The sequence below is a fragment of the Salvelinus fontinalis genome, unplaced genomic scaffold, assembly GCF_029448725.1.
Source record: "Salvelinus fontinalis isolate EN_2023a unplaced genomic scaffold, ASM2944872v1 scaffold_1007, whole genome shotgun sequence".
Classification (NCBI taxonomy): Eukaryota; Metazoa; Chordata; class Actinopteri; order Salmoniformes; family Salmonidae; genus Salvelinus; species Salvelinus fontinalis.
The window spans coordinates 2501-26946 of record NW_026601216.1 but is presented as its reverse complement, the minus strand read 5'-3'; the positions used below and the strand labels follow the sequence as shown (position 1 = coordinate 26946).

Below are 24446 nucleotides of genomic sequence, written 5' to 3'. Positions count from 1 at the left end.
TAGGGTGGGTTAGGGTTACCTGGAAGAGGTAGGGTGGGTCAGGGTTACCTGGAAGAGGTAGGGTGGGTTAGGGTCAGGGTTTCCTGGAAGAGGTAGGGTGGGTTAGGGTCAGGGTTACCTGGAAGAGGTAGGGTGGGTCAGGGTCAGGGTTACCTGGAAGAGGTAGGGTGGGTTAGGGTTAGGGTTACCTGGAAGAGGTAGGGTGGGTCAGGGTCAGGGTTACCTGGAAGAGGTAGGGTGGGTCAGGGTCTGGGTTACCTGGAAGAGGTAGGGTCGGTCAGGGTTACCTGGAAGAGGTAGGGTGGGTTAGGGTCAGGGTTACCTGGAAGAGGTAGGGTGGGTTAGGGTCAGGGTTACCTGGAAGAGGTAGGGTGGGTTAGGGTCAGGGTTACCTGGAAGAGGTAGGGTGGGTTAGGGTCAGGGTTACCTGGAAGAGGTAGGGTGGGTTAGGGTCAGGGTTACCTGGAAGAGGTAGGGTGGGTCAGGGTTACCTGGAAGAGGTAGGGTGGGTTAGGGTCAGGGTTACCTGGAAGAGGTAGGGTGGGTTAGGGTCAGGGTTACCTGGAAGAGGTAGGGTGGGTTAGGGTCAGGGTTACCTGGAAGAGGTAGGGTGGGTTAGGGTTACCTGGAAGAGGTAGGGTGGGTTAGGGTCAGGGTTACCTGGAAGAGGTAGGGTGGGTCAGGGTTACCTGGAAGAGGTAGGGTGGGTTAGGGTCAGGGTTACCTGGAAGAGGTAGGGTGGGTCAGGGTTACCTGGAAAAGGTAGGGTGGGTCAGGGTTACCTGGAAGAGGTAGGGTGGGTCAGGGTTACCTGGAAGAGGTAGGGTGGGTTAGGGTCAGGGTTACCTGGAAGAGGTAGGGTGGGTTAGGGTTACCTGGAAGAGGTAGGGTGGATTAGGGTCAGGGTTACCTGGAAGAGGTAGGGTGGGTTAGGGTTACCTGGAAGAGGTAGGGTGGGTTAGGGTTAGGGTTACCTGGAAGAGGTAGGGTGGGTTAGGGTTAGGGTTACCTGGAAGAGGTAGGGTGGGTTAGGGTTACCTGGAAGAGGTAGGGTGGGTTAGGGTTAGGGTTACCTGGAAGAGGTAGGGTGGGTTAGGGTCAGGGTTACCTGGAAGAGGTAGGGTGGGTTAGGGTTAGGGTTATCTGGAAGAGGTAGGGTGGGTTAGGGTTACCTGGAAGAGGTAGGGTGGGTTAGGGTTACCTGGAAGAGGTAGGGTGGGTTAGGGTTACCTGGAAGAGGTAGGGTGGGTTAGGGTTACCTGGAAGAGGTAGGGTGGGTTAGGGTCAGGGTTACTTGGAAGAGGTAGGGTGGGTTAGGGTCAGGGTTACCTGGAAGAGGTAGGGTGGGTTAGGGTTACCTGGAAGAGGTAGGGTGGGTTAGGGTTACCTGGAAGAGGTAGGGTGGGTTAGGGTCAGGGTTACCTGGAAGAGGTAGGGTGGGTTAGGGTTACCTGGAAGAGGTAGGGTGGGTTAAGGTTACCTGGAAGAGGTAGGGTGGGTTAGGGTTACCTGGAAGTGGTAGGGTGGGTTAGGGTCAGGGTTACCAGGAAGAGGTAGGGTGGGTTAGGGTTACCTGGAAGAGGTAGGGTGGGTCAGGGTTACCTGGAAGAGGTAGGGTGGGTTAGGGTTACCTGGAAGAGGTAGGGTGGGTTAGGGTTACCTGGAAGAGGTAGGGTGGGTTAGGGTCAGGGTTACCTGGAAGAGGTAGGGTGGGTTAGGGTTACCTGGAAGAGGTAGGGTGGGTTAGGGTTAGGGTTACCTGGAAGAGGTAGGGTGGGTTAGGGTTACCTGGAAGAGGTAGGGTGGGTTAGGGTTACCTGGAAGAGGTAGGGTGGGTCAGGGTTACCTGGAAGATGTAGGGTGGGTTAGGGTTACCTGGAAGAGGTAGGGTGGGTTAGGGTCAGGGTTACCTGGAAGAGGTAGGGTGGGTTAGGGTTAGGGTTACATGGAAGAGGTAGGGTGGGTTAGGGTCAGGGTTACCTGGAAGAGGTAGGGTGGGTTAGGGTTACCTGGTAGAGGTAGGGTGGGTTAGGGTTACCTGGAAGAGGTAGGGTGGATTAGGGTCAGGGTTACCTGGAAGAGGTAGGGTGGGTTAGGGTTACCTGGAAGAGGTAGGGTGGGTTAGGGTTAGGGTTACCTGGAAGAGGTAGGGTGGGTTAGGGTTAGGGTTACCTGGAAGAGGTAGGGTGGGTTAGGGTCAGGGTTACCTGGAAGAGGTAGGGTGGGTTAGGGTTAGGGTTACCTGGAAGAGGTAGGGTGGGTTAGGGTTACCTGGAAGAGGTAGGGTGGGTTAGGGTTACCTGGAAGAGGTAGGGTGGGTTAGGGTTACCTGGAAGAGGTAGGGTGGGTTAGGGTTACCTGGAAGAGGTAGGGTGGGTTAGGGTCAGGGTTACTTGGAAGAGGTAGGGTGGGTTAGGGTCAGGGTTACCTGGAAGAGGTAGGGTGGGTTAGGGTTACCTGGAAGAGGTAGGGTGGGTTAGGGTTACCTGGAAGAGGTAGGGTGGGTTAGGGTCAGGGTTACCTGGAAGAGGTAGGGTGGGTTAGGGTTACCTGGAAGAGGTAGGGTGGGTTAGGGTTACCTGGAAGAGGTAGGGTGGGTTAGGGTTACCTGGAAGTGGTAGGGTGGGTTAGGGTCAGGGTTACCTGGAAGAGGTAGGGTGGGTTAGGGTTACCTGGAAGAGGTAGGGTGGGTCAGGGTTACCTGGAAGAGGTAGGGTGGGTTAGGGTTACCTGGAAGAGGTAGGGTGGGTTAGGGTCAGGGTTACCTGGAAGAGGTAGGGTGGGTTAGGGTTACCTGGAAGAGGTAGGGTGGGTTAGGGTTAGGGTTACCTGGAAGAGGTAGGGTGGGTTAGGGTTACCTGGAAGAGGTAGGGTGGGTTAGGGTTACCTGGAAGAGGTAGGGTGGGTCAGGGTTACCTGGAAGAGGTAGGGTGGGTTAGGGTTACCTGGAAGAGGTAGGGTGGGTTAGGGTCAGGGTTACCTGGAAGAGGTAGGGTGGGTTAGGGTTAGGGTTACATGGAAGAGGTAGGGTGGGTTAGGGTTAGGGTTACATGGAAGAGGTAGGGTGGGTTAGGGTCAGGGTTACCTGGAAGAGGTAGGGTGGGTTAGGGTTACCTGGAAGAGGTAGGGTGGGTTAGGGTTACCTGGAAAAGGTAGGGTGGGTTAGGGTTACCTGGAAGAGGTAGGGTGGGTCAGGGTTACCTGGAAGAGGTAGGGTGGGTTAGGGTCAGGGTTACCTGGAAGAGGTAGGGTGGGTTAGGATCAGGGTTACCTGGAAGAGGTAGGGTGGGTTAGGGTTAGGGTTACCTGGAAGAGGTAGGGTGGGTTAGGGTCAGGGTTACCTGGAAGAGGTAGGGTGGGTCAGGGTCAGGGTTACCTGGAAGAGGTAGGGTGGGTCAGGGTTAGGGTTACCTGGAAGAGGTAGGGTGGGTTAGGGTTACCTGGAAGAGGTAGGGTGGGTCAGGGTTATCTGGAAGAGGTAGGGTGGGTTAGGGTCAGGGTTACCTGGAAGAGGTAGGGTGGGTTAGGGTTACCTGGAAGAGGTAGGGTGGGTTAGGGTCAGGGTTACCTGGAAGAGGTAGGGTGGGTCAGGGTTACCTGGAAGAGGTAAGGTGGGTTAGGGTTACCTGGAAGAGGTAGGGTGGGTCAGGGTTACCTGGAAGAGGTAGGGTGGGTTAGGGTCAGGGTTACCTGGAAGAGGTAGGGTGGGTTAGGGTTACCTGGAAGAGGTAGGGTGGGTTAGGGTCAGGGTTACCTGGAAGAGGTAGGGTGGGTTAGGGTCAGGGTTACCTGGAAGAGGTAGGGTGGGTTAGGGTCAGGCTTACCTGGAAGAGGTAGGGTGGGTTAGGGTTACCTGGAAGAGGTAGGGTGGGTTAGGGTCAGGGTTACCTGGAAGAGGTAGGGTGGGTTAGGGTTACCTGGAAGAGGTAGGGTGGGTTAGGGTTACCTGGAAGAGGTAGGGTGGGTTAGGGTCAGGGTTACCTGGAAGAGGTAGGGTGGGTTAGGGTTAGGGTTACCTGGAAGAGGTAGGGTGGGTTAGGGTTACCTGGAAGAGGTAGGGTGGGTTAGGGTTACCTGGGAGAGGTAAGGTGGGTTAGGGTCAGGGTTACCTGGAAGAGGTAGGGTGGGTTAGGGTCAGGGTTACCTGGAAGAGGTAGGGTGGGTCAGGGTAAGGGTTACCTGGAAGAGGTAGGGTGGGTTAGGGTCAAGGTTACCTGGAAGAGGTAGGGTGGGTTAGGGTTAGGGTTACCTGGAAGAGGTAGGGTGGGTTAGGGTTACCTGGAAGAGGTAGGGTGGGTTAGGGTCAGGGTTACCTGGAAGAGGTAGGGTGGGTTAGGGGTTACCTGGAAGAGGTAGGGTGGGTCAGGGTTACCTGGAAGAGGTAGGGTGGGTTAGGGTTAGGGTTACCTGGAAGAGGAAGGGTGGGTTAGGGTCAGGGTTACCTGGAAGAGGTAGGGTGGGTTAGGGTCAGGATTACCTGGAAGAGGTAGGGTGGGTTAGGGTCAGGGTTACCTGGAAAAGGTAGGGTGGGTTAGGGTTACCTGGAAGAGGTAGGGTGGGTCAGGGTTACCTAGAAGAGGTAGGGTGGGTCAGGGTTACCTGGAAGAGGTAGGGTGGGTCAGGGTTACCTGGAAGAGGTAGGGTGGGTCAGGGTTACCTGGAAGAGGTAGGGTGGGTTAGGGTCAGGGTTACCTGGAAGAGGTAGGGTGGGTCAGGGTTACCTGGAAGAGGTAGGGTGGGTCAGGGTTGCCTGGAAGAGGTAGGGTGGGTTAGGGTCAGGGTTACCTGGAAGAGGTAGGGTGGGTTAGGGTTACCTGGAAGAGGTAGGGTGGGTTAGGGTTAGGGTTACCTGGAAGAGGTAGGATGGGTTAGGGTCAGGGTTACCTGGAAGAGGTAGGGTGGGTTAGGGTTACATGGAAGAGGTAGGTGGGTTAGGGTTACCTGGAAGAGGTAGGGTGGGTCAGGGTCAGGGTTACCTGGAAGAGGTAGGGTGGGTTAGGGTCAGGGTTACCTGGAAGAGGTAGGGTGGGTTAGGGTCAGGGTTACCTGGAAGAGGTAGGGTGGGTTAGGGTTACCTGGAAGAGGTAGGGTGGGTTAGGGTTACCTGGAAGAGGTAGGGTGGGTTAGGGTTACCTGGAAGAGGTAGGGTGGGTTAGGGTCAGGGTTACTTGGAAGAGGTAGGGTGGGTTAGGGTCAGGGTTACCTGGAAGAGGTAGGGTGGGTTAGGGTTACCTGGAAGAGGTAGGGTGGGTTAGGGTTACCTGGAAGAGGTAGGGTGGGTTAGGGTCAGGGTTACCTGGAAGAGGTAGGGTGGGTTAGGGTTACCTGGAAGAGGTAGGGTGGGTTAGGGTTACCTGGAAGAGGTAGGGTGGGTTAGGGTTACCTGGAAGTGGTAGGGTGGGTTAGGGTCAGGGTTACCTGGAAGAGGTAGGGTGGGTCAGGGTCAGGGTTACCTGGAAGAGGTAGGGTGGGTTAGGGTCAGGGTTACCTGGAAGAGGTAGGGTGGGTTAGGGTTAGGGTTACCTGGAAGAGGTAGGGTGGGTTAGGGTTACCTGGAAGAGGTAGGGTGGGTTAGGGTCAGGGTTACCTGGAAGAGGTAGGGTGGGTTAGGGGTTACCTGGAAGAGGTAGGGTGGGTCAGGGTTACCTGGAAGAGGACGGGTGGGTTAGGGTTAGGGTTACCTGGAAGAGGTAGGGTGGGTTAGGGTCAGGGTTACCTGGAAGAGGTAGGGTGGGTTAGGGTCAGGATTACCTGGAAGAGGTAGGGTGGGTTAGGGTCAGGGTTACCTGGAAGAGGTAGGGTGGGTCAGGGTTACCTGGAAGAGGTAGGGTGGGTCAGGGTTACCTAGAAGAGGTAGGGTGGGTCAGGGTTACCTGGAAGAGGTAGGGTGGGTCAGGGTTACCTGGAAGAGGTAGGGTGGGTCAGGGTTACCTGGAAGAGGTAGGGTGGGTTAGGGTCAGGGTTACCTGGAAGAGGTAGGGTGGGTCAGGGTTACCTGGAAGAGGTAGGGTGGGTCAGGGTTACCTGGAAGAGGTAGGGTGGGTTAGGGTCAGGGTTACCTGGAAGAGGTAGGGTGGGTTAGGGTTACCTGGAAGAGGTAGGGTGGGTTAGGGTTAGGGTTACCTGGAAGAGGTAGGATGGGTTAGGGTCAGGGTTACCTGGAAGAGGTAGTGTGGGTTAGGGTTACATGGAAGAGGTAGGTGGGTTAGGGTTACCTGGAAGAGGTAGGGTGGGTCAGGGTCAGGGTTACCTGGAAGAGGTAGGGTGGGTTAGGGTCAGGGTTACCTGGAAGAGGTAGGGTGGGTTAGGGTCAGGGTTACCTGGAAGAGGTAGGGTGGGTTAGGGTTACCTGGAAGAGGTAGGGTGGGTTAGGGTTACCTGGAAGAGGTAGGGTGGGTTAGGGTTACCTGGAAGAGGTAGGGTGGGTTAGGGTCAGGGTTACTTGGAAGAGGTAGGGTGGGTTAGGGTCAGGGTTACCTGGAAGAGGTAGGGTGGGTTAGGGTTACCTGGAAGAGGTAGGGTGGGTTAGGGTTACCTGGAAGAGGTAGGGTGGGTTAGGGTCAGGGTTACCTGGAAGAGGTAGGGTGGGTTAGGGTTACCTGGAAGAGGTAGGGTGGGTTAGGGTTACCTGGAAGAGGTAGGGTGGGTTAGGGTTACCTGGAAGTGGTAGGGTGGGTTAGGGTCAGGGTTACCTGGAAGAGGTAGGGTGGGTTAGGGTTACCTGGAAGAGGTAGGGTGGGTCAGGGTTACCTGGAAGAGGTAGGGTGGGTTAGGGTTACCTGGAAGAGGTAGGGTGGGTTAGGGTCAGGGTTACCTGGAAGAGGTAGGGTGGGTTAGGGTTACCTGGAAAAGGTAGGGTGGGTTAGGGTTACCTGGAAGAGGTAGGGTGGGTCAGGGTTACCTGGAAGAGGTAGGGTGGGTTAGGGTTACCTGGAAGAGGTAGGGTGGGTTAGGGTCAGGGTTACCTGGAAGAGGTAGGGTGGGTTAGGGTTAGGGTTACATGGAAGAGGTAGGGTGGGTTAGGGTCAGGGTTACCTGGAAGAGGTAGGGTGGGTTAGGGTTACCTGGAAGAGGTAGGGTGGGTTAGGGTTACCTGGAAAAGGTAGGGTGGGTTAGGGTTACCTGGAAGAGGTAGGGTGGGTCAGGGTTACCTGGAAGAGGTAGGGTGGGTTAGGGTCAGGGTTACCTGGAAGAGGTAGGGTGGGTTAGGATCAGGGTTACCTGGATGAGGTAGGGTGGGTCAGGGTTACCTGGAAGAGGTAGGGTGGGTTAGGGTTACCTGGAAGAGGTAGGGTGGGTTAGGGTCAGGGTTACCTGGAAGAGGTAGGGTGGGTCAGGGTCAGGGTTACCTGGATGAGGTAGGGTGGGTCAGGGTTAGGGTTACCTGGAAGAGGTAGGGTGGGTCAGGGTTACCTGGAAGAGGTAGGGTGGGTTAGGGTTACCTGGAAGAGGTAGGGTGGGTTAGGGTCAGGGTTACCTGGAAGAGGTAGGGTGGGTTAGGGTTAGGGTTACATGGAAGAGGTAGGGTGGGTTAGGGTCAGGGTTACCTGGAAGAGGTAGGGTGGGTTAGGTTTACCTGGAAGAGGTAGGGTGGGTTAGGGTTACCTGGAAAAGGTAGGGTGGGTTAGGGTTACCTGGAAGAGGTAGGGTGGGTCAGGGTTACCTGGAAGAGGTAGGGTGGGTTAGGGTCAGGGTTACCTGGAAGAGGTAGGGTGGGTTAGGATCAGGGTTACCTGGAAGAGGTAGGGTGGGTTAGGGTTAGGGTTACCTGGAAGAGGTAGGGTGGGTTAGGGTCAGGGTTACCTGGAAGAGGTAGGGTGGGTCAGGGTCAGGGTTACCTGGAAGAGGTAGGGTGGGTCAGGGTTAGGGTTACCTGGAAGAGGTAGGGTGGGTTAGGGTTACCTGGAAGAGGTAGGGTGGGTCAGGGTTACCTGGAAGAGGTAGGGTGGGTTAGGGTCAGGGTTACCTGGAAGAGGTAGGGTGGGTTAGGGTTACCTGGAAGAGGTAGGGTGGGTTAGGGTCAGGGTTACCTGGAAGAGGTAGGGTGGGTCAGGGTTACCTGGAAGAGGTAAGGTGGGTTAGGGTTACCTGGAAGAGGTAGGGTGGGTCAGGGTTACCTGGAAGAGGTAGGGTGGGTTAGGGTCAGGGTTACCTGGAAGAGGTAGGGTGGGTTAGGGTTACCTGGAAGAGGTAGGGTGGGTTAGGGTCAGGGTTACCTGGAAGAGGTAGGGTGGGTTAGGGTCAGGGTTACCTGGAAGAGGTAGGGTGGGTTAGGGTCAGGCTTACCTGGAAGAGGTAGGGTGGGTTAGGGTTACCTGGAAGAGGTAGGGTGGGTTAGGGTCAGGGTTACCTGGAAGAGGTAGGGTGGGTTAGGGTTACCTGGAAGAGGTAGGGTGGGTTAGGGTTACCTGGAAGAGGTAGGGTGGGTTAGGGTCAGGGTTACCTGGAAGAGGTAGGGTGGGCTAGGGTTAGGGTTACCTGGAAGAGGTAGGGTGGGTTAGGGTTACCTGGAAGAGGTAGGGTGGGTTAGGGTTACCTGGAAGAGGTAAGGTGGGTTAGGGTCAGGGTTACCTGGAAGAGGTAGGGTGGGTTAGGGTCAGGGTTACCTGGAAGAGGTAGGGTGGGTTAGGGTCAGGGTTACCTGGAAGAGGTAGGGTGGGTTAGGGTTACCTGGAAGAGGTAGGGTGGGTTAGGGTTAGGGTTACCTGGAAGAGGTAGGATGGGTTAGGGTCAGGGTTACCTGGAAGAGGTAGGGTGGGTTAGGGTTACATGGAAGAGGTAGGGTGGGTTAGGGTTACCTGGAAGAGGTAGGGTGGGTCAGGGTCAGGGTTACCTGGAAGAGGTAGGGTGGGTTAGGGTCAGGGTTACCTGGAAGAGGTAGGGTGGGTTAGGGTCAGGGTTACCTGGAAGAGGTAGGGTGGGTTAGGGTTACCTGGAAGAGGTAGGGTGGGTTAGGGTTACCTGGAAGAGGTAGGGTGGGTTAGGGTTACCTGGAAGAGGTAGGGTGGGTTAGGGTCAGGGTTACTTGGAAGAGGTAGGGTGGGTTAGGGTCAGGGTTACCTGGAAGAGGTAGGGTGGGTTAGGGTTACCTGGAAGAGGTAGGGTGGGTTAGGGTTACCTGGAAGAGGTAGGGTGGGTTAGGGTCAGGGTTACCTGGAAGAGGTAGGGTGGGTTAGGGTTACCTGGAAGAGGTAGGGTGGGTTAGGGTTACCTGGAAGAGGTAGGGTGGGTTAGGGTTACCTGGAAGTGGTAGGGTGGGTTAGGGTCAGGGTTACCTGGAAGAGGTAGGGTGGGTCAGGGTCAGGGTTACCTGGAAGAGGTAGGGTGGGTTAGGGTCAGGGTTACCTGGAAGAGGTAGGGTGGGTTAGGGTTACCTGGAAGAGGTAGGGTGGGTTAGGGTCAGGGTTACCTGGAAGAGGTAGGGTGGGTTAGGGGTTACCTGGAAGAGGTAGGGTGGGTCAGGGTTACCTGGAAGAGGACGGGTGGGTTAGGGTTAGGGTTACCTGGAAGAGGTAGGGTGGGTTAGGGTCAGGGTTACCTGGAAGAGGTAGGGTGGGTTAGGGTCAGGATTACCTGGAAGAGGACGGGTGGGTTAGGGTCAGGGTTACCTGGAAGAGGTAGGGTGGGTCAGGGTTACCTGGAAGAGGTAGGGTGGGTCAGGGTTACCTAGAAGAGGTAGGGTGGGTCAGGGTTACCTGGAAGAGGTAGGGTGGGTCAGGGTTACCTGGAAGAGGTAGGGTGGGTCAGGGTTACCTGGAAGAGGTAGGGTGGGTTAGGGTCAGGGTTACCTGGAAGAGGTAGGGTGGGTCAGGGTTACCTGGAAGAGGTAGGGTGGGTCAGGGTCACCTGGAAGAGGTAGGGTGGGTTAGGGTCAGGGTTACCTGGAAGAGGTAGGGTGGGTTAGGGTTACCTGGAAGAGGTAGGGTGGGTTAGGGTTAGGGTTACCTGGAAGAGGTAGGATGGGTTAGGGTCAGGGCTACCTGGAAGAGGTAGGGTGGGTTAGGGTTACATGGAAGAGGTAGGTGGGTTAGGGTTACCTGGAAGAGGTAGGGTGGGTCAGGGTCAGGGTTACCTGGAAGAGGTAGGGTGGGTTAGGGTCAGGGTTACCTGGAAGAGGTAGGGTGGGTTAGGGTCAGGGTTACCTGGAAGAGGTAGGGTGGGTTAGGGTTACCTGGAAGAGGTAGGGTGGGTTAGGGTTACCTGGAAGAGGTAGGGTGGGTTAGGGTTACCTGGAAGAGGTAGGGTGGGTTAGGGTCAGGGTTACTTGGAAGAGGTAGGGTGGGTTAGGGTCAGGGTTACCTGGAAGAGGTAGGGTGGGTTAGGGTTACCTGGAAGAGGTAGGGTGGGTTAGGGTTACCTGGAAGAGGTAGGGTGGGTTAGGGTCAGGGTTACCTGGAAGAGGTAGGGTGGGTTAGGGTTACCTGGAAGAGGTAGGGTGGGTTAGGGTTACCTGGAAGAGGTAGGGTGGGTTAGGGTTACCTGGAAGTGGTAGGGTGGGTTAGGATCAGGGTTACCTGGAAGAGGTAGGGTGGGTTAGGGTCAGGCTTACCTGGAAGAGGTAGGGTGGGTTAGGGTTACCTGGAAGAGGTAGGGTGGGTTAGGGTCAGGGTTACCTGGAAGAGGTAGGGTGGGTTAGGGTTACCTGGAAGAGGTAGGGTGGGTTAGGGTTACCTGGAAGAGGTAGGGTGGGTTAGGGTCAGGGTTACCTGGAAGAGGTAGGGTGGGCTAGGGTTAGGGTTACCTGGAAGAGGTAGGGTGGGTTAGGGTTACCTGGAAGAGGTAGGGTGGGTTAGGGTTACCTGGAAGAGGTAAGGTGGGTTAGGGTCAGGGTTACCTGGAAGAGGTAGGGTGGGTTAGGGTCAGGGTTACCTGGAAGAGGTAGGGTGGGTTAGGGTCAGGGTTACCTGGAAGAGGTAGGGTGGGTTAGGGTTACCTGGAAGAGGTAGGGTGGGTTAGGGTTAGGGTTACCTGGAAGAGGTAGGATGGGTTAGGGTCAGGGTTACCTGGAAGAGGTAGGGTGGGTTAGGGTTACATGGAAGAGGTAGGGTGGGTTAGGGTTACCTGGAAGAGGTAGGGTGGGTCAGGGTCAGGGTTACCTGGAAGAGGTAGGGTGGGTTAGGGTCAGGGTTACCTGGAAGAGGTAGGGTGGGTTAGGGTCAGGGTTACCTGGAAGAGGTAGGGTGGGTTAGGGTTACCTGGAAGAGGTAGGGTGGGTTAGGGTTACCTGGAAGAGGTAGGGTGGGTTAGGGTTACCTGGAAGAGGTAGGGTGGGTTAGGGTCAGGGTTACTTGGAAGAGGTAGGGTGGGTTAGGGTCAGGGTTACCTGGAAGAGGTAGGGTGGGTTAGGGTTACCTGGAAGAGGTAGGGTGGGTTAGGGTTACCTGGAAGAGGTAGGGTGGGTTAGGGTCAGGGTTACCTGGAAGAGGTAGGGTGGGTTAGGGTTACCTGGAAGAGGTAGGGTGGGTTAGGGTTACCTGGAAGAGGTAGGGTGGGTTAGGGTTACCTGGAAGTGGTAGGGTGGGTTAGGGTCAGGGTTACCTGGAAGAGGTAGGGTGGGTCAGGGTCAGGGTTACCTGGAAGAGGTAGGGTGGGTTAGGGTCAGGGTTACCTGGAAGAGGTAGGGTGGGTTAGGGTTAGGGTTACCTGGAAGAGGTAGGGTGGGTTAGGGTTACCTGGAAGAGGTAGGGTGGGTTAGGGTCAGGGTTACCTGGAAGAGGTAGGGTGGGTTAGGGGTTACCTGGAAGAGGTAGGGTGGGTCAGGGTTACCTGGAAGAGGACGGGTGGGTTAGGGTTAGGGTTACCTGGAAGAGGTAGGGTGGGTTAGGGTCAGGGTTACCTGGAAGAGGTAGGGTGGGTTAGGGTCAGGATTACCTGGAAGAGGACGGGTGGGTTAGGGTCAGGGTTACCTGGAAGAGGTAGGGTGGGTCAGGGTTACCTGGAAGAGGTAGGGTGGGTCAGGGTTACCTAGAAGAGGTAGGGTGGGTCAGGGTTACCTGGAAGAGGTAGGGTGGGTCAGGGTTACCTGGAAGAGGTAGGGTGGGTCAGGGTTACCTGGAAGAGGTAGGGTGGGTTAGGGTCAGGGTTACCTGGAAGAGGTAGGGTGGGTCAGGGTTACCTGGAAGAGGTAGGGTGGGTCAGGGTCACCTGGAAGAGGTAGGGTGGGTTAGGGTCAGGGTTACCTGGAAGAGGTAGGGTGGGTTAGGGTTACCTGGAAGAGGTAGGGTGGGTTAGGGTTAGGGTTACCTGGAAGAGGTAGGATGGGTTAGGGTCAGGGCTACCTGGAAGAGGTAGGGTGGGTTAGGGTTACATGGAAGAGGTAGGTGGGTTAGGGTTACCTGGAAGAGGTAGGGTGGGTCAGGGTCAGGGTTACCTGGAAGAGGTAGGGTGGGTTAGGGTCAGGGTTACCTGGAAGAGGTAGGGTGGGTTAGGGTCAGGGTTACCTGGAAGAGGTAGGGTGGGTTAGGGTTACCTGGAAGAGGTAGGGTGGGTTAGGGTTACCTGGAAGAGGTAGGGTGGGTTAGGGTTACCTGGAAGAGGTAGGGTGGGTTAGGGTCAGGGTTACTTGGAAGAGGTAGGGTGGGTTAGGGTCAGGGTTACCTGGAAGAGGTAGGGTGGGTTAGGGTTACCTGGAAGAGGTAGGGTGGGTTAGGGTTACCTGGAAGAGGTAGGGTGGGTTAGGGTCAGGGTTACCTGGAAGAGGTAGGGTGGGTTAGGGTTACCTGGAAGAGGTAGGGTGGGTTAGGGTTACCTGGAAGAGGTAGGGTGGGTTAGGGTTACCTGGAAGTGGTAGGGTGGGTTAGGGTCAGGGTTACCTGGAAGAGGTAGGGTGGGTTAGGGTTACCTGGAAGAGGTAGGGTGGGTCAGGGTTACCTGGAAGAGGTAGGGTGGGTTAGGGTTACCTGGAAGAGGTAGGGTGGGTTAGGGTCAGGGTTACCTGGAAGAGGTAGGGTGGGTTAGGGTTACCTGGAAAAGGTAGGGTGGGTTAGGGTTACCTGGAAGAGGTAGGGTGGGTCAGGGTTACCTGGAAGAGGTAGGGTGGGTTAGGGTTACCTGGAAGAGGTAGGGTGGGTTAGGGTCAGGGTTACCTGGAAGAGGTAGGGTGGGTTAGGGTTAGGGTTACATGGAAGAGGTAGGGTGGGTTAGGGTCAGGGTTACCTGGAAGAGGTAGGGTGGGTTAGGGTTACCTGGAAGAGGTAGGGTGGGTTAGGGTTACCTGGAAAAGGTAGGGTGGGTTAGGGTTACCTGGAAGAGGTAGGGTGGGTCAGGGTTACCTGGAAGAGGTAGGGTGGGTTAGGGTCAGGGTTACCTGGAAGAGGTAGGGTGGGTTAGGATCAGGGTTACCTGGATGAGGTAGGGTGGGTCAGGGTTACCTGGAAGAGGTAGGGTGGGTTAGGGTTACCTGGAAGAGGTAGGGTGGGTTAGGGTCAGGGTTACCTGGAAGAGGTAGGGTGGGTCAGGGTCAGGGTTACCTGGATGAGGTAGGGTGGGTCAGGGTTAGGGTTACCTGGAAGAGGTAGGGTGGGTCAGGGTTACCTGGAAGAGGTAGGGTGGGTTAGGGTTACCTGGAAGAGGTAGGGTGGGTTAGGGTCAGGGTTACCTGGAAGAGGTAGGGTGGGTTAGGGTTAGGGTTACATGGAAGAGGTAGGGTGGGTTAGGGTCAGGGTTACCTGGAAGAGGTAGGGTGGGTTAGGTTTACCTGGAAGAGGTAGGGTGGGTTAGGGTTACCTGGAAAAGGTAGGGTGGGTTAGGGTTACCTGGAAGAGGTAGGGTGGGTCAAGGTTACCTGGAAGAGGTAGGGTGGGTTAGGGTCAGGGTTACCTGGAAGAGGTAGGGTGGGTTAGGATCAGGGTTACCTGGAAGAGGTAGGGTGGGTTAGGGTTAGGGTTACCTGGAAGAGGTAGGGTGGGTTAGGGTCAGGGTTACCTGGAAGAGGTAGGGTGGGTCAGGGTCAGGGTTACCTGGAAGAGGTAGGGTGGGTCAGGGTTAGGGTTACCAGGAAGAGGTAGGGTGGGTTAGGGTTACCTGGAAGAGGTAGGGTGGGTCAGGGTTACCTGGAAGAGGTAGGGTGGGTTAGGGTCAGGGTTACCTGGAAGAGGTAGGGTGGGTTAGGGTTACCTGGAAGAGGTAGGGTGGGTTAGGGTCAGGGTTACCTGGAAGAGGTAGGGTGGGTCAGGGTTACCTGGAAGAGGTAAGGTGGGTTAGGGTTACCTGGAAGAGGTAGGGTGGGTCAGGGTTACCTGGAAGAGGTAGGGTGGGTTAGGGTCAGGGTTACCTGGAAGAGGTAGGGTGGGTTAGGGTTACCTGGAAGAGGTAGGGTGGGTTAGGGTCAGGGTTACCTGGAAGAGGTAGGGTTGGTTAGGGTCAGGGTTACCTGGAAGAGGTAGGGTGGGTTAGGGTCAGGCTTACCTGGAAGAGGTAGGGTGGGTTAGGGTTACCTGGAAGAGGTAGGGTGGGTTAGGGTCAGGGTTACCTGGAAGAGGTAGGGTGGGTTAGGGTTACCTGGAAGAGGTAGGGTGGGTTAGGGTTACCTGGAAGAGGTAGGGTGGGTTAGGGTCAGGGTTACCTGGAAGAGGTAGGGTGGGCTAGGGTTAGGGTTACCTGGAAGAGGTAGGGTGGGTTAGGGTTACCTGGAAGAGGTAGGGTTGGTTAGGGTTACCTGGAAGAGGTAAGGTGGGATAGGGTCAGGGTTACCTGGAAGAGGTAGGGTGGGTTAGGGTCAGGGTTACCTGGAAGAGGTACGGTGGGTCAGGGTCAGGGTTACCTGGAAGAGGTAGGGTGGGTTAGGGTCAGGGTTACCTGGAAGAGGTAGGGTGGGTTAGGGTAAGGGTTACCTGGAAGAGGTATGGTGGGTTAGGGTTACCTGGAAGAGGTAGGGTGGGTTAGGGTCAGGGTTACCTGGAAGAGGTAGGGTGGGTTAGGGTTACCTGGAAGAGGTAGGGTGGGTCAGGGTTACCTGGAAGTGGTAGGGTGGGTTAGGGTTAGGGTTACCTGGAAGAGGTAGGGTGGGTTAGGGTCAGGGTTACCTGGAAGAGGTAGGGTGGGTTAGGGTCAGGGTTACCTGGAAGAGGTAGGGTGGGTTAGGGTCAGGGTTACCTGGAAGAGGTAGGGTGGGTTAGGGTCAGGGTTACCTGGAAGAGGTAGGGTGGGTCAGGGTTACCTGGAAGAGGTAGGGTGGGTCAGGGTTACCTGGAAGAGGTAGGGTGGGTCAGGGTTACCTGGAAGAGGTAGGGTGGGTCAGGGTTACCTGGAAGAGGTAGGGTGGGTTAGGGTCAGGGTTACCTGGAAGAGGTAGGGTGGGTCAGGGTTACCTGGAAGAGGTAGGGTGGGTCAGGGTTACCTGGAAGAGGTAGGGTGGGTTAGGGTCAGGGTTACCTGGAAGAGGTAGGGTGGGTTAGGGTTACCTGGAAGAGGTAGGGTGGGTTAGGGTTAGGGTTACCTGGAAGAGGTAGGGTGGGTTAGGGTCAGGGTTACCTGGAAGAGGTAGGGTGGGTTAGGGTTACATGGAAGAGGTAGGGTGGGTTAGGGTTACCTGGAAGAGGTAGGGTGGGTCAGGGTCAGGGTTACCTGGAAGAGGTAGGGTGGGTTAGGGTCAGGGTTACCTGGAAGAGGTAGGGTGGGTTAGGGTCAGGGTTACCTGGAAGAGGTAGGGTGGGTTAGGGTCAGGGTTACCTGGAAGAGGCAGGGTGGGTCAGGGTTACCTGGAAGAGGTAGGGTGGGTTAGGGTTACCTGGAAGAGGTAGGGTGGGTTAGGGTCAGGGTTACCTGGAAGAGGTAGGGTGGGTTAGGGGTTACCTGGAAGAGGTAGGGTGGGTCAGGGTTACCTGGAAGAGGTAGGGTGGGTTAGGGTTAGGGTTACCTGGAAGAGGTAGGGTGGGTTAGGGTCAGGGTTACCTGGAAGAGGTAGGGTGGGTTAGGGTCAGGATTACCTGGAAGAGGTAGGGTGGGTTAGGGTCAGGGTTACCTGGAAGAGGTAGGGTGGGTCAGGGTTACCTGGAAGAGGTAGGGTGGGTCAGGGTTACCTAGAAGAGGTAGGGTGGGTCAGGGTTACCTGGAAGAGGTAGGGTGGGTCAGGGTTACCTGGAAGAGGTAGGGTGGGTCAGGGTTACCTGGAAGAGGTAGGGTGGGTTAGGGTCAGGGTTACCTGGAAGAGGTAGGGTGGGTCAGGGTTACCTGGAAGAGGTAGGGTGGGTCAGGGTTACCTGGAAGTGGTAGGGTGGGTTAGGGTCAGGGTTACCTGGAAGAGGTAGGGTGGGTTAGGGTTACCTGGAAGAGGTAGGGTGGGTTAGGGTTAGGGTTACCTGGAAGAGGTAGGATGGGTTAGGGTCAGGGTTACCTGGAAGAGGTAGGGTGGGTTAGGGTTACATGGAAGAGGTAGGTGGGTTAGGGTTACCTGGAAGAGGTAGGGTGGGTCAGGGTCAGGGTTACCTGGAAGAGGTAGGGTGGGTTAGGGTCAGGGTTACCTGGAAGAGGTAGGGTGGGTTAGGGTCAGGGTTACCTGGAAGAGGTAGGGTGGGTTAGGGTTACCTGGAAGAGGTAGGGTGGGTTAGGGTTACCTGGAAGAGGTAGGGTGGGTTAGGGTTACCTGGAAGAGGTAGGGTGGGTTAGGGTCAGGGTTACTTGGAAGAGGTAGGGTGGGTTAGGGTCAGGGTTACCTGGAAGAGGTAGGGTGGGTTAGGGTTACCTGGAAGAGGTAGGGTGGGTTAGGGTTACCTGGAAGAGGTAGGGTGGGTTAGGGTCAGGGTTACCTGGAAGAGGTAGGGTGGGTTAGGGTTACCTGGAAGAGGTAGGGTGGGTTAGGGTTACCTGGAAGAGGTAGGGTGGGTTAGGGTTACCTGGAAGTGGTAGGGTGGGTTAGGGTCAGGGTTACCTGGAAGAGGTAGGGTGGGTTAGGGTTACCTGGAAGATGTAGGGTGGGTCAGGGTTACCTGGAAGAGGTAGGGTGGGTTAGGGTTACCTGGAAGAGGTAGGGTGGGTTAGGGTCAGGGTTACCTGGAAGAGGTACGGTGGGTTAGGGTTACCTGGAAGAGGTAGGGTGGGTTAGGGTTACCTGGAAGAGGTAGGGTGGGTCAGGGTTACCTGGAAGAGGTAGGGTGGGTTAGGGTTACCTGGAAGAGGTAGGGTGGGTTAGGGTCAGGGTTACCTGGAAGAGGTAGGGTGGGTTAGGGTTAGGGTTACATGGAAGAGGTAGGGTGGGTTAGGGTCAGGGTTACCTGGAAGAGGTAGGGTGGGTTAGGGTTACCTGGAAGAGGTAGGGTGGGTTAGGGTTACCTGGAAAAGGTAGGGTGGGTTAGGGTTACCTGGAAGAGGTAGGGTGGGTCAGGGTTACCTGGAAGAGGTAGGGTGGGTTAGGGTCAGGGTTACCTGGAAGAGGTAGGGTGGGTTATATCAGGGTTACCTGGATGAGGTAGGGTGGGTCAGGGTTACCTGGAAGAGGTAGGGTGGGTTAGGGTTACCTGGAAGAGGTAGGGTGGGTTAGGGTCAGGGTTACCTGGAAGAGGTAGGGTGGGTCAGGGTCAGGGTTACCTGGATGAGGTAGGGTGGGTCAGGGTTAGGGTTACCTGGAAGAGGTAGGGTGGGTCAGGGTTACCTGGAAGAGGTAGGGTGGGTTAGGGTTACCTGGAAGAGGTAGGGTGGGTTAGGGTCAGGGTTACCTGGAAGAGGTAGGGTGGGTTAGGGTTAGGGTTACATGGAAGAGGTAGGGTGGGTTAGGGTCAGGGTTACCTGGAAGAGGTAGGGTGGGTTAGGGTTACCTGGAAGAGGTAGGGTGGGTTAGGGTTACCTGGAAAAGGTAGGGTGGGTTAGGGTTACCTGGAAGAGGTAGGGTGGGTCAGGGTTACCTGGAAGAGGTAGGGTGGGTTAGGGTCAGGGTTACCTGGAAGAGGTAGGGTGGGTTAGGATCAGGGTTACCTGGAAGAGGTAGGGTGGGTTAGGGTTAGGGTTACCTGGAAGAGGTAGGGTGGGTTAGGGTCAGGGTTACCTGGAAGAGGTAGGGTGGGTCAGGGTCAGGGTTACCTGGAAGAGGTAGGGTGGGTCAGGGTTAGGGTTACCTGGAAGAGGTAGGGTGGGTTAGGGTTACCTGGAAGAGGTAGGGTGGGTCAGGGTTACCTGGAAGAGGTAGGGTGGGTTAGGGTCAGGGTTACCTGGAAGAGGTAGGGTGGGTTAGGGTTACCTGGAAGAGGTAGGGTGGGTTAGGGTCAGGGTTACCTGGAAGAGGTAGGGTGGGTCAGGGTTACCTGGAAGAGGTAAGGTGGGTTAGGGTTACCTGGAAGAGGTAGGGTGGGTCAGGGTTACCTGGAAGAGGTAGGGTGGGTTAGGGTCAGGGTTACCTGGAAGAGGTAGGGTGGGTTAGGGTTACCTGGAAGAGGTAGGGTGGGTTAGGGTCAGGGTTACCTGGAAGAGGTAGGGTGGGTTAGGGTCAGGGTTACCTGGAAGAGGTAGGGTGGGTTAGGGTCAGGCTTACCTGGAAGAGGTAGGGTGGGTTAGGGTTACCTGGAATAGGTAGGGTGGGTTAGGGTCAGGGTTACCTGGAAGAGGTAGGGTGGGTTAGGGTTACCTGGAAGAGGTAGGGTGGGTTAGGGTTACCTGGAAGAGGTAGGGTGGGTTAGGGTCAGGGTTACCTGGAAGAGGTAGGGTGGGTTAGGGTTAGGGTTACCTGGAAGAGGTAGGGTGGGTTAGGGTTACCTGGAAGAGGTAGGGTGGGTTAGGGTTACCTGGAAGAGGTAAGGTGGGTTAGGGTCAGGGTTACCTGGAAGAGGTAGGGTGGGTTAGGGTCAGGGTTACCTGGAAGAGGTAGGGTGGGTCAGGGTCAGGGTTACCTGGAAGAGGTAGGGTGGGTTAGGGTCAGGGTTACCTGGAAGAGGTAGGGTGGGTTAGGGTTAGGGTTACCTGGAAGAGGTAGGGTGGGTTAGGGTTACCTGGAAGAGGTAGGGTGGGTTAGGGTCAGGGTTACCTGGAAGAGGTAGGGTGGGTTAGGGTTACCTGGAAGAGGTAGGGTGGGTCAGGGTTACCTGGAAGTGGTAGGGTGGGTTAGGGTTAGGGTTACCTGGAAGAGGTAGGGTGGGTTAGGGTCAGGGTTACCTGGAAGAGGTAGGGTGGGTTAGGGTCAGGGTTACCTGGAAGAGGTAGGGTGGGTTAGGGTCAGGGTTACCTGGAAGAGGTAGGGTGGGTCAGGGTTACCTGGAAGAGGTAGGGTGGGTCAGGGTTACCTGGAAGAGGTAGGGTGGGTCAGGGTTACCTGGAAGAGGTAGGGTGGGTCAGGGTTACCTGGAAGAGGTAGGGTGGGTTAGGGTCAGGGTTACCTGGAAGAGGTAGGGTGGGTCAGGGTTACCTGGAAGAGGTAGGGTGGGTCAGGGTTACCTGGAAGAGGTAGGGTGGGTTAGGGTTAGGGTTACCTGGAAGAGGTAGGGTGGGTTAGGGTCAGGGTTACCTGGAAGAGGTAGGGTGGGTTAGGGTTACATGGAAGAGGTAGGGTGGGTTAGGGTTACCTGGAAGAGGTAGGGTGGGTCAGGGTCAGGGTTACCTGGAAGAGGTAGGGTGGGTTAGGGTCAGGGTTACCTGGAAGAGGTAGGGTGGGTTAGGGTCAGGGTTACCTGGAAGAGGTAGGGTGGGTTAGGGTCAGGGTTACCTGGAAGAGGCAGGGTGGGTCAGGGTTACCTGGAAGAGGTAGGGTGGGTTAGGGTTACCTGGAAGAGGTAGGGTGGGTTAGGGTCAGGGTTACCTGGAAGAGGTACGGTGGGTTAGGGTTACCTGGAAGAGGTAGGGTGGGTTAGGGTTACCTGGAAGAGGTAGGGTGGGTCAGGGTTACCTGGAAGAGGTAGGGTGGGTTAGGGTTACCTGGAAGAGGTAGGGTGGGTTAGGGTCAGGGTTACCTGGAAGAGGCGGGTGGGTTAGGGTTAGGGTTACATGGAAGAGGTAGGGTGGGTTAGGGTCAGGGTTACCTGGAAGAGGTAGGGTGGGTTAGGGTTACCTGGAAGAGGTAGGGTGGGTTAGGGTTACCTGGAAAAGGTAGGGTGGGTTAGGGTTACCTGGAAGAGGTAGGGTGGGTCAGGGTTACCTGGAAGAGGTAGGGTGGGTTAGGGTCAGGGTTACCTGGAAGAGGTAGGGTGGGTTAGGATCAGGGTTACCTGGATGAGGTAGGGTGGGTCAGGGTTACCTGGAAGAGGTAGGGTGGGTTAGGGTTACCTGGAAGAGGTAGGGTGGGTTAGGGTCAGGGTTACCTGGAAGAGGTAGGGTGGGTCAGGGTCAGGGTTACCTGGATGAGGTAGGGTGGGTCAGGGTTAGGGTTACCTGGAAGAGGTAGGGTGGGTCAGGGTTACCTGGAAGAGGTAGGGTGGGTTAGGGTTACCTGGAAGAGGTAGGGTGGGTTAGGGTCAGGGTTACCTGGAAGAGGTAGGGTGGGTTAGGGTTAGGGTTACATGGAAGAGGTAGGGTGGGTTAGGGTCAGGGTTACCTGGAAGAGGTAGGGTGGGTTAGGGTTACCTGGAAGAGGTAGGGTGGGTTAGGGTTACCTGGAAAAGGTAGGGTGGGTTAGGGTTACCTGGAAGAGGTAGGGTGGGTCAGGGTTACCTGGAAGAGGTAGGGTGGGTTAGGGTCAGGGTTACCTGGAAGAGGTAGGGTGGGTTAGGATCAGGGTTACCTGGAAGAGGTAGGGTGGGTTAGGGTTAGGGTTACCTGGAAGAGGTAGGGTGGGTTAGGGTCAGGGTTACCTGGAAGAGGTAGGGTGGGTCAGGGTCAGGGTTACCTGGAAGAGGTAGGGTGGGTCAGGGTTAGGGTTACCTGGAAGAGGTAGGGTGGGTTAGGGTTACCTGGAAGAGGTAGGGTGGGTCAGGGTTACCTGGAAGAGGTAGGGTGGGTTAGGGTCAGGGTTACCTGGAAGAGGTAGGGTGGGTTAGGGTTACCTGGAAGAGGTAGGGTGGGTTAGGGTCAGGGTTACCTGGAAGAGGTAGGGTGGGTCAGGGTTACCTGGAAGAGGTAAGGTGGGTTAGGGTTACCTGGAAGAGGTAGGGTGGGTCAGGGTTACCTGGAAGAGGTAGGGTGGGTTAGGGTCAGGGTTACCTGGAAGAGGTAGGGTGGGTTAGGGTTACCTGGAAGAGGTAGGGTGGGTTAGGGTCAGGGTTACCTGGAAGAGGTAGGGTGGGTTAGGGTCAGGGTTACCTGGAAGAGGTAGGGTGGGTTAGGGTCAGGCTTACCTGGAAGAGGTAGGGTGGGTTAGGGTTACCTGGAATAGGTAGGGTGGGTTAGGGTCAGGGTTACCTGGAAGAGGTAGGGTGGGTTAGGGTTACCTGGAAGAGGTAGGGTGGGTTAGGGTTACCTGGAAGAGGTAGGGTGGGTTAGGGTCAGGGTTACCTGGAAGAGGTAGGGTGGGTTAGGGTTAGGGTTACCTGGAAGAGGTAGGGTGGGTTAGGGTTACCTGGAAGAGGTAGGGTGGGTTAGGGTTACCTGGAAGAGGTAAGGTGGGTTAGGGTCAGGGTTACCTGGAAGAGGTAGGGTGGGTTAGGGTCAGGGTTACCTGGAAGAGGTAGGGTGGGTCAGGGTCAGGGTTACCTGGAAGAGGTAGGGTGGGTTAGGGTCAGGGTTACCTGGAAGAGGTAGGGTGGGTTAGGGTTAGGGTTACCTGGAAGAGGTAGGGTGGGTTAGGGTTACCTGGAAGAGGTAGGGTGGGTTAGGGTCAGGGTTACCTGGAAGAGGTAGGGTGGGTTAGGGTTACCTGGAAGAGGTAGGGTGGGTCAGGGTTACCTGGAAGTGGTAGGGTGGGTTAGGGTTAGGGTTACCTGGAAGAGGTAGGGTGGGTTAGGGTCAGGGTTACCTGGAAGAGGTAGGGTGGGTTAGGGTCAGGGTTACCTGGAAGAGGTAGGGTGGGTTAGGGTCAGGGTTACCTGGAAGAGGTAGGGTGGGTTAGGGTCAGGGTTACCTGGAAGAGGTAGGGTGGGTCAGGGTTACCTGGAAGAGGTAGGGTGGGTCAGGGTTACCTGGAAGAGGTAGGGTGGGTCAGGGTTACCTGGAAGAGGTAGGGTGGGTCAGGGTTACCTGGAAGAGGTAGGGTGGGTTAGGGTCAGGGTTACCTGGAAGAGGTAGGGTGGGTCAGGGTTACCTGGAAGAGGTAGGGTGGGTCAGGGTTACCTGGAAGAGGTAGGGTGGGTTAGGGTTAGGGTTACCTGGAAGAGGTAGGGTGGGTTAGGGTCAGGGTTACCTGGAAGAGGTAGGGTGGGTTAGGGTTACATGGAAGAGGTAGGGTGGGTTAGGGTTACCTGGAAGAGGTAGGGTGGGTCAGGGTCAGGGTTACCTGGAAGAGGTAGGGTGGGTTAGGGTCAGGGTTACCTGGAAGAGGTAGGGTGGGTTAGGGTCAGGGTTACCTGGAAGAGGTAGGGTGGGTTAGGGTCAGGGTTACCTGGAAGAGGCAGGGTGGGTCAGGGTTACCTGGAAGAGGTAGGGTGGGTTAGGGTCAGGGTTACCTGGAAGAGGTAGGGTGGGTTAGGGTTAGGGTTACCTGGAAGAGGTAGGGTGGGTTAGGGTCAGGGTTACATGGAAGAGAAAGGGTGGGTTAGGGTCAGGGTTACCTGGAAGAGGTAGGGTGGGTTAGGGTCAGGGTTACCTGGAAGAGGTAGGGTGGGTTAGGGTTAGGGTTACATGGAAGAGGTAGGGTGGGTTAGGGTCAGGGTTACATGGAAGAGGTAGGGTGGGTTAGGGTCAGGGTTACATGGAAGAGATAGGGTGGGTTAGGGTCAGGGTTACCTGGAAGAGGTAGGGTGGGTTAGGGTCAGGGTTACCTGGAAGAGGTAGGGTGGGTTAGGGTTAGGGTTACATGGAAGAGGTAGGGTGGGTTAGGGTCAGGGTTACCTGGAAGAGGTAGGGTGGGTTAGGGTTACCTGGAAGAGGTAGGGTGGGTCAGGGTTACCTGGAAGAGGTAGGGTGGGTCAGGGTTACCTGGAAGAGGTAGGGTGGGTTAGGGTTAGGGTTACCTGGAAGAGGTAGGGTGGGTCAGGGTTACCTGGAAGAGGTAGGGTGGTGGGCGTCCAGGTCCACAGCCAGATGGAAGCAGATCGCTGTCTGAAGACTGTTTCAGTAGAGGATCCCTGAGAGCAGAGCGACCACGGCCCAGGGGAGAACGCAGCCTGGGCTTCAGGCTCTGGGGGTCTGAGGTGGTGGAGGGCAGGGTTTTCGGGGTGGCAGGGAAAGGCTGGGGGCGTTCTGGGGAGGGCAGGGTGGGGGGCAGGCTGGGGGCCGGGGTGCTGCTTGGGGATAAGGTGTTCTCTATGTGAGGGTCTCCCTCCTCCATCCCTGAGTCTGGAGCTGACTCCCCTCCTCCCCCGCCCTCACCTGCCTGGGGTCTTCGTGGTGACAGGCTGAGGGAGGAGCGGGGCTGGGTGGGGGAGGGGGGCGTGGCAAACACCAGGGGAGGAGACACCAGACCAATCTTACGAAGCTCCTCCCTCGTCTCCTCATCACTGGATGACAGCAGTGCAGGGGGCAGGGTCACCGTGTAAGGCCCGCCCTCCAGACTATTCCTCCTCTCTGATTGGCCCTGGGTTACCGTATATGGCCCCCCCTCCTCCTCTGAGCTGCCAACGGTCAGACTTCTCCTCCTCTGTAATTGTCCATGCAGCGCCTCAATCAGCTCTTCCCCCAGACCCCGTCCTGCCAGCTGGCTTTCATTGGTTATATTGATGGTCACCTGACTGATGGGAGGGAGGGGCATAGTCTGCCAACGCTCGGGGGAGGGCACAGCAGGAGATGTGACTCCGCCTTCTGTCTCTGGCCGCTCTACGACTGGCCGCTCCAGCTGTCCGTCAAGGAATATGGGTGGGTTGATACGTTTGTGTCGGAGCTCAGGGCTGGTCAGGGGAGGAGGGGTTCGTTTGGGCTCGGGGCTGGGTGACTGTTTGGGCCTTGGCTCGGGGCTGGGTGAGTGTTTGGTCCTGGGCTCGGGTCTAGATGAGTGTGCGTGTTTGGTTCTGGGTTCAGGGCTGGGTGTGCGTGCAGTGAGAGCTCGTTCGCGGGCAGCGAGGGCCAGGGCGAGGGGGGAGGAGGGGTCCAGAGGCTTGCCTGTCAGTGGGTGGAGAAAGGTGGAGTGGGGGGAGGAGGAGGGGGAGAGGACGGGGATTGGGGGGGGCAGCTCCCCCAGGTCATCTACAGAGTGGGACTGGGTCAGTAAGATGGGCGGGGGCTCTGAAGCCCCTCCCTCCACAGACAGGAAGAAGGAGGACCTACGGCCCTGAGGGGGCGTGACCCGTATCTGAGCACGCTCGGTGAGCACCTGCTGCTGGTATAGCTCTGCCCTGCTGGGCCCCTCCTCCACCTGCAGCTGTTTGAGGAGCGGAGACTTGCGGCGCTGAGGCTTGCTGGGGGGGGCAGGCAGCTGGCCCACGTTGGCATACGGGTTCTCTACTGGTCGGCCACGCCTCCTGTTGCTGCTGCGCTCCCCTGGAGGGTTAGGGCTGGGGGCAGGG

At 56.7% G+C, this 24446-nt stretch overlaps 1 protein-coding gene across 1 annotated transcript in view; it reads right to left on the bottom strand.

Moving 5' to 3' along the window:
- LOC129848138 (SH3 and multiple ankyrin repeat domains protein 3-like) overlaps positions 1–24446 on the bottom strand; it is a gene marked incomplete at its 5' end in the record, with an annotated part of 50277 nt that overhangs the window by 23870 nt on the left and 1961 nt on the right. The window contains one exon of the mRNA XM_055915611.1: positions 22988–24446. This exon is cut by the window's right edge and continues 505 nt beyond it. Coding sequence (XP_055771586.1) covers positions 22988–24446 — 1459 coding nt within the window. The remainder of the gene's footprint in view (positions 1–22987) is intronic.